Source organism: Aulonocara sp. 'chitande type north' Nkhata Bay, linkage group LG22 (assembly GCF_057382095.1).
Source record: "Aulonocara sp. 'chitande type north' Nkhata Bay isolate Kocher_YH1m ecotype deep benthic linkage group LG22, A_spYH_male_GT1.1, whole genome shotgun sequence".
Classification (NCBI taxonomy): Eukaryota; Metazoa; Chordata; class Actinopteri; order Cichliformes; family Cichlidae; genus Aulonocara; species Aulonocara sp. 'chitande type north' Nkhata Bay.
The window spans coordinates 29,282,302-29,291,315 of NC_141364.1; the positions used below are offsets into that span (position 1 = coordinate 29,282,302).

The 9,014-nt window shown below is 37.0% G+C and overlaps 1 protein-coding gene across 1 annotated transcript; it reads left to right on the forward strand.

Moving 5' to 3' along the window:
- The first annotated feature begins 2,022 nt into the window (after positions 1–2,022).
- LOC147304417 (uncharacterized) lies at positions 2,023–6,192 on the forward strand. Its single transcript, XM_086280566.1, has 4 exons — positions 2,023–2,456; positions 3,710–3,777; positions 4,595–4,638; positions 5,556–6,192. The coding sequence occupies exons 1-4, from the start codon at positions 2,150–2,152 to the stop codon at positions 5,659–5,661; spliced, it is 525 nt and encodes a 174-aa protein (XP_086136692.1). The 5' UTR covers positions 2,023–2,149; the 3' UTR covers positions 5,662–6,192.
- Positions 6,193–9,014: the final 2,822 nt, after the last annotated feature.

The following is a 9,014-nucleotide window of genomic DNA, read 5'->3' on the forward strand; positions in this document are numbered from 1 at the left end:
TTTGCCAGACTCCCAATCAGGCAAGCAGAAGAACCTGCTATGTCTGCTTCAGAAGTCTGTCCAGCAAAAAGAAGCTAAAAGAAAAAGTAGAATCATTGGATAGCCAGTGGGCACAAGTTGTCTTGAAAAACAGAAATGTTTGCCGGATAATTGATTCTGCCCGTATTGCAGTAAGTAAAAAAATTTTTGTTTCATATATTATCATTAAGTTGTTATAAGATGTTGCTGGCACATTAACACAGCTCATCATATGTGCTTTTGAGAACATGCAACAATATTTTATCTACATTTTGCTAAAGACAAACAATTACTTTAACTGTAATACATCAGTGGTGGCTGTATGTATTCATATCAGTATGAATGTGTAAATGGTCTGTATTTGTATAGCGCTTTACTTAGTCCCTAAGGAACCCAAAGCACTTTACACTACATTCAGTCATCCTCTCATTCACACACTGGTGATGGCAGCTACATTGTAGCCACAGCCACCCTGGGGCGCACTGACAGAGGCGAGGCTGCCGGACACTGGCGCCACCAGTAGGCAACGGGTGAAGTGTCTTGCCCAAGGACACAACGACCGAGACTGTCCAAGCCGGGGCTCGAACCGGCAACCTTCCGATTACAAAACGAACTGCCAACTCTTGAGCCACGATCGCTGTGTGTGAATGCTTAAATGGAAACTTCTAAGAAGCTGGTGTGAATATGGGTTAATATTGCATGTTGTATAAAGCACTTTTAGTGCTCCACGAGAGTAGGAAAACGCTATATAAGAGTCATTTCGTTTACCATTTAACAACAGGCTGTGTTTGACTAATTTGTGCCAACTATTTTTTTTATTAATTTCAGGTGCAGAAACTTGAGTCTATAGGCTACAAGCCCATTTTATTTATTGGCAAAAAAGACAAGGATTCACATAAGTGGGTAGCAGATGTTATTACCCATTTGGACCCCACTTCTACTACAATAAATTTCCTGGAGAAGATGCAGAGGGCTTATGAATTTATACTGTCTAAGGGTAAGAGTGAAGTCTGTTGTATACTTTCAGTCCAGTTAATTAATGCTAATTTATATAGCAACTTTTCACAACAAGTCGTCTCAACTTGCTTTCACAATCAGAATACTTCATTAATCTTTAAGCAAATTGTGTAAGTATATTTTAAGGTCATTAAATAACCATTGAAGGATATGTTATCAAAGGCTTCGTTCACACTGCAGGTCTTAATGCTCAATTCAGATTTTTTTGTCTGCTTGTTCACACTACAAATAAAATGTGACAGCAAACGCGCTCTAGTGTGAATGCCCAAAGTGCCTGCATGCGCAAAAGAAGACGTCACACACATTGCGCTCTGTTTAGACCCAGACCAAACAGTATTGTTTGACTGATGGCCCTTATTATAAAGACTTGTTTGAGACTTTATGTTTCCCAATTTTGCTTTAAGTTATTTTGTTATTTACATATGGCCTAATAATGATCCTTATTGCTGTTTTAGAGAGGAGCGGTGCTTCAAAGAGTAGTTTCAGATTTCTGTCAGAATCTGCAAATATAATGTTCACGTTTCTCCAACATTGTCTTCCCAACAGTTTAGCTGGATGGCCAGGAAGCGTTCATGATGTCTTCTGTGGTGCTTCTCTGGCGCTGATAATTGGCGTCTGTCTTGTGTCAGTGACGTGGAAGATCGATTTAATGTGACAGGACCGTTCAAACAGCAGTCGCTTTCTAAAATATCAGCTATGTATCGGATTCAGTAACACATACGAACGTGACCCAAATTGGATTTGAAAATATCGGATTTGTGCCGTTCACACTGTCAGACCATGATCGGATATGGGTCGCAGAGGGTCAAAAAAAATCGGATTTGCTGCGCTTTCGCCTGCAGTGTGAACGTAGCCAAAGTGTAGTTCCTGCTAAATATAAGGCCTTTTTTGAAAAATATTTTTATGAAAGTAAATATGTTTTATAGGAACCTCCACACCAGTGCACCCCAATACCCCCACAGAACAGCAGCTTGTGCAGTCCAAGAATGCCACCAAGGAGCATTGTGCCGACAAACAGACCCACATCAAAGAGCACGCAGAGATCCCCAGTGAAGAACAGGCAGAGACCCTGATCAACAAGCAAGCAGAGAGCCTCGCCAAGGAGCAGCCTGAGATGACCACCCAGGAACATCAATCTTCTAGGCTCCTCGAGGAGCACCCAAAGAGCCTGTCAGACGAGCAGACAGAGACTGTTTTTGTTCTCAATCTTGTTCCTTTATCTCCTTCTTCTGTTTCATGCTCCCAGTCTTTCCAAAAAAAGAAGAGAGACAGAAGCACCTCACAAACAACCTCTCCCACCTCTCCACCACCTTTTAAACCCGCAGACCAGCCATCTCTGCAGTCTCTTCATCCACCTGCTAGCCACGCGATCTCCCAGTCCTTAAGTGAGGGTGGCCAACATGAAAATAAGAAGAGAAAGAGTAAGTATTGCTTTGCATGTTATGTCTTGAGATTTTTAAGTTTCTTACCCAAAAATGATACATATGTTGTCCTAGAGAACTAACAAACCATTGCAAAGTATTATTCACTAGTTATTTAGCTGCATTTTGGTGTACACTATAAAAAGACTATAATTAAATATGGTCAATCCCTTACTTTAGTTAAGAGGTGAAAGAAATCTCCGTCCGTGGATCGGGTTTCCTTCGAGACATGGGCAGCGATAAGCAGAGTTCATCCTTTAACATAAACAACATTAAAATATTCTCATGCATGATCAATGGTTAATCACGGTACCAGCTGGAGTACCGGGAGCAGTTTGGAAAAACAAGAAGACGCGGAGACTGTTCTAGGTGTCATTCCAAACTGACTCAAAGGTTTATTCTCTGTGCAACAGTATATATAGAGGGAAAAGGTTCGTGTGTCAACAGATTCTCAGTTCAAACCGGTACAGACCAAATAAGGGAACGTCTTCCTGCCTTGTGAGCAAAGAAGTATCCTTTGTATAGTTTATCAGTTCAGCTACAATTTATGATCATCCCAGCAAAATACACTCCTAGACATAGAATACAGAGTTCTTTCATTAGTGAATTCTGAAACGAACCACCTGGCCTTTAACAAGCTCTTTTCTAAGAGATAAGGAAGGGAGGATGGGAGTAAGGAAGTGGTCTCTGTGGTGTTTTCAACCTTGAGGTACCAACCTGTGATTCTTACACATTAATTCTTAGGTTACAGAGAAAGAGAAAAACAACTAGTAAATGGGCCTTATTGAGTAACAGTTTTCCTGTATAATATCACTATAAAACAATATCCTGTAAATGCTAACTGTAGTATCAAAATATCACAACAAGAGGACTTTGTAATTCAACTTGATTGGATTGAGAAAACTAAAACGCACTTTGAGAGAACATTTTAGTTTCTCTCAACAAATAGTGTATGCATTTATATAAACAAGGTCTGGTGGCACTCAATTGCAAAATGAAGGGTGAATTTTTTTGTTAATTTGTTGGTCCTAAGTGAAACTAAGTTTTTACATAGAATTGATTCACAATTTATGGTATGTACTTTAAAAAAAAACTCAACTGAGGTGGGTTCACTTTTGGACCCCAGAGGACAAATGGAGTATGGCAATCAGGAGGATATTACAGATTTTCACTTCTTGAGTGAAAACTCATATTTGATTTCTTGTGTATACAGAGTCTTATGTTTTTTTTAAATGTAATTTTTCATTTCTTAGGCTGTCGAAGATGTAGTAGGCAGAAGGTGTTCCAGTTTGAAGAAGTCACTGAGAGCAGGATAAATGAGGTAATACTTAAAATGTTTTCATTTGCTTTTCAGTAGACTTTTTACAGTAAGCCTATCTCAAGTTGTTTTCATCCATGCACTACAGCCATGAACTGTGCTACATGGGTAAATTCAAATGTACTTTTGAGATTAGTGAAGGGAAATGATTAATGGAATTACATTAAAAGATTGTATTGTATTTCATGTGTTTGTTCTTAAACAATTCTGCAAAATTAATCACAGACATTGAATACTGCTACATCTTGCTACAAAAACCTACATGGCTAACATAGAAATGACTGTATATGAGGAAGGATCATATTTTTTTCTGTGTAAGCCTATATCCTCAGTTGTTCTTGTTGAATCAGGATCATAGAAAGCACAATTTATAGATCCTGATATATGCTGACCAGCCCTGTCTCACTATAAATAGTAGATAATCATGTGTAGTTTGAAGTGTTTAAATGGACACAATTCAAACAATTCATAATGGGATGATATTGATTATGTCAGTGTATGATGTTACAAGTACGTCAAACTTTCCGAAGAAAAGAACATAGCCAGAGTCAAAAACAGATAGACGCAGTTAACTAAACCTGTGATCAAAATAATTTTTTGTGAATGCCACAATTGGATACATGCTTTTCAAAATCCTATTATTATTTTTTTTATAAACAGAAATGCCTTACATACACATACCTACACATCTATCAAAGTGTGTTTACATGGGTCTGTGTGTGTCTCAGGTGTGCACACTGGATTACACACAAGCTTTATGAAGACACCTATCCATTAACCATGTTATTTAACGATTGCCTCTCTGATTCCTTCTGTCTAGGGGAACACAGAAGTAAAAGTGCGTTGGTTGCCTTGCTCTGTTTGGTAAGAAGCTCTTGATATTTCATTCTCTGAGAATGTTCTGTTTCCATCTATTACCTTTTTGGAGCACAAATGAAAATGGAAAACCAGGTGTTTTGTCACGTCTTACTTCTCGCTTTTTTTCTTATCCTATCTCAATTATTTAATCAATTAAGGATTATTGCAAAGTTGTTTGCCATCTTTGTCGAATCATAAAATAACAAATTTAATAAGAAATATATTTGAAACTGTTCAGAAAACACACGTAGTGTCTCACTTAGATGCAAAAGTACTGGGAATAATTCCAGCTGGACTGTGCTGGGGCCATAAGAGCACTCACATTAATTGTAAGAAATATATAAAAGCTATCAGGATTTTGACAAAGTGGAGAGAATTTGTCCATGTCTTACACAGATTTATGTGTGCCAAAGGATAAATCGCCTAAGCAGTGGAGGGAGTATTCAGATTCTGAACTTTCCAAAGAAGTACTAATATCACACTGTGAAAGCTTTCAGTTGTTTTGCATACTGTATTTCTAGCATTACAATTGTGTGACAGCAATGAATCTCTACAAATTAAAGAGTAAACAACAGCCTTTATAATAATCCAAAAGAAACTAATTATCACATTTGAACAATTTTTATTTTCACTTCACAGAAAGGATATTATGAAATGTTCAACTGAAAAACAATAACTAAGTCTTTCATATGTGTCGAGTGTAACTGTACAGTAGTGTTTTGTTTGTAATCCATCTAAATTACAAATAGTGTAGCAGAAGTTGAAAATATCCATAAAAATGACAATTTGCATTTTAGTACAGTACTTAAGGAAATGTCTTTATCATGTTCCACCTCTGGTGTTAAACATAAAAAGCACAAAGTAATCCCCAACATGATATTAATGTTTTTGGTGTTGTTTCTTTCAATAATTATATTTTCCAGTGGGAAAATCTGGGATGACACGTGGGAGCCAGCCAGTGAATTTCAACACCACTTTGCCATGCCAGATGTGCCACCTCCTTCAGCCACTGAGGAAGTCTTCTTATGATGTTGTGATGTTTGTTTTTCCATGTTACAAACAAGTAAGATATAATGTCTGAAAACTGAAGTTGTGTACTGTCTACAAGGAACACTTTCAGAAATATGTGGAACCAAAGGTCCATACATCCAGATGTCACATTGATCTTCTCTGTTCACAGACTGGATATGTTCATTTTCAGCAGTTTGATTGTTTAGAAATGTTAGACAAATATTTATACTTGTTAAAATGCATTGTGTTACGTAAAAAAAAGACTTTATCTTATGTTGTTAACTACAATAGTAGTTCTGTGTTCTTAACTTGAATGTTTTTGTACAGCATTTATATTTGCTACATTCTTTAAAAAGTGAGTGTAGGCTGTTATAATTGTTACGGTGAATATGACCCGCAGCTAGCAACTCAATCCATAAAACACATCAGTCTGTTTCCCTTTGTTTCTCATATGAAGTTGTTATTGTAAACAGGTGTTCTGTTTAGTTTAAAGTATGAAGGCTGGTGAAATTGTACTGAGTACTGTCAATGAAAAGTAAAATAAAAAATCAAAGGTCTATTGAGATGTGAGAACTTGTAGTACTGTTTGATGTTGAGACTGAAAGTTTCCATTACTAGTAGTATCAACTTTCATAATTTTCTTAGATGCTCAACATTGACTTGGCCTTGATCCACCTACACTGTTATATAACTTCATTCTCTATGCAAATATTATTTTTTCTGCTTTGCACATATAATGTATACATAGAACACAGAAAATGTCAAATTGCACTACCAGTAATCATTTCAAGTGTGATGTCCCCACAAATAATAAGCATGTTAGATTATGTACACATATTTTCAAATTAAAATCAACATTGAATGTGGCTTTGTCCCATTACCACTGACAACATTCTTTTGAGTATTTTAACTACATTGATTATTAGAGGGTTAAGTCAACCCTCTGAGCTCTAACAGCACCTAACCCTGTATATTGGGACTATGTCATTTTTGGCTTTAGAAGATTACTAACAAATATTGGCCGTCATAGGAGAAAGAGCATTAAGCTGTTTCTGTTGAGAGATACGACCTGAACTACTATTTAGGGTTAGGGGCCAGTACAATAGCAAAACTGCTTAAAGAGATTGGAGCCAGAGGACAGGTGCTGCTGCAGGTTATAAGAAAATTAGCTAACACTGCTGAGTGGGCCAATCACTGGCTGTGGTTAAAGAGGGCTGAGATCACTTGGGCAGTCAGCTATCCGCAACACACATGCCCAGAATTGATCAAACTGTGGTGGAGCTACCTAAGCAGGGGGCATCAAAAGGGTAGAAAACATAACACTATAATTTGTACTGTGATAGACCTGAAGCCTTGTTGACTGATACAGCTGTTTCAGGGCTCCTGGGGCTGTGCAGTTAACCTCATGGTAGTGAAACATAAGGCAGGAATGAAAAAAGGTTTTGCTTCTACCCTCAGCTCTTTTTCCTGTTTGTGGGAGGCAGTGGAGATGTAGAGGGTACAGCCCGATCTGGGCGCGGAGGTATGGGATGCCAGATCACATGCCCCAGTTCCGGCTCTCCTCTCTTCTATGTTATCTCTTTTCTCTTTCACCTTTTCTATCTCTTTAAGAAGTGAGGCTCTTTAAGCACTAAAGACCTAAATAGTACTTATCGTTTTGCAGTGAAGTGATAGAAGAAAATAAATTGTAGAAAACTAAATAGGAAAAAGTAGAAGAGAAATAACAATTTCACATCAACCAGTGACACACCGCGGGGCCTGATCAACCCTGGCAGGGCCTCCATTTATGAGGGTGTCTACTGGTAAGGGCCAAAACACCCAATGAATCCAAGGCCCACTACTGATGATGTGTCACAATATTTTTATATTATAATCTGGATTTGGTCTTTAATCCCTAAACCTAACCAAGAACTTTAAAAGAAACTAAAAAATGGCAAATATCTTTTGATAAAAGACCAAAAGACACTGTGAAGTTGATGCACACAACGATTTGTCCTCCTGATGAAGTTTCAGGACTGCCTTTCTCCATAGTGGCCATCCATCTATTCCTTTTGTGGAATAAATTTATGTGCTGTATGTGTCACAAATACCTAAATTTGATCTGGTGTGGGCTATAGTATTGAAAGGGTTGCATAATAAGAAATTGTTTTTGTTTGTGAAATAGATTTCTACGTTCTTTTTCACAAGTTACTTACATGATTGGCAGTCATTTTCAGTTTTTACATATCAAGTCTACAGTCATAACTATATTAAACAGAAATGTGTTTTATGTCTTTGTCATGGAAATATAAATGTCGCTAAATTTTAACTGTGGTGACAAAATGATCCATTGAAACTGCATGAAAACATCAAACTGACAGTTATTTTTCAACTTTATTTGATTGTGGTCATTGGTAATATAAAAACAAATAAACTACAGTGATACAGACAATTTAATGAAATTTGGTGGGGGTAAAATGACAATGATGTTGGTCCACCCTAAGACACTGTAGGCTTAGTAACCACTGGATCAATTAATACTCTAAATTTAAAAAAAAATATGGTTGAGCACATCGCTGTACAACTGGAACTAAACAAAAAAAGTTATATATCCAAAAGTTAATTTGTGGATCAGGGTTGTTGTGACAGAATCAGCTGAACTGCCTACTGTACTGTAGTATGATTATTTTAAAAATAAGCACAAGTACTAGTAATGCACTCAAACATTATTGATACTGTTGATACGAATGATACATACCATGAAAATATACTTAACATGTACATCAAAATACTCAAGAATGAAAACTCTCACCTGTGACAAGCATACTTGAAATTTGCTTACAAAGTTCTATCAATCACATTTCAATATGTCTTGTAAATTCTGTGAGCCAAAAATATATTACAGTAACTTAACATGACAAAAATGTAAAAAGTACAAAATCTCCCTCTGATACATAACAGTGTACTATTATGTATTACCAAAATGCATGTTTAAAAACAGTGTAACAGGGTTGTTTTTAGCTCTACGAATGACATTAAATAAAAATGTGCCAGCTGTCTTTGTAAAAAACTATATGCATTGATGTGATGAAGTCTTGGGAATGCACTGTCAATGACTGGTCTATGGCCAACTTGAAAAAATTGGGGCCCCCAGCATTAAACCTGCAAGGTAGGAAGTTGATATAAGTTTGAGGACAAACTGATATATTACAGATATTTATTACCGGCTTTAATTAGAAAATTCAGAGTCACTGTAAAAGTCATCGTCGGAAGTATGATCAAGGTTAATGTTCTTTGCTCCTGACAAAACTTGCATGTAACACTGTCTTGCATGCAGCTTGTTTTGTTTCACATTCTGTCGTTTTCTGAGGATGATGCTCTGTAGACCTCTC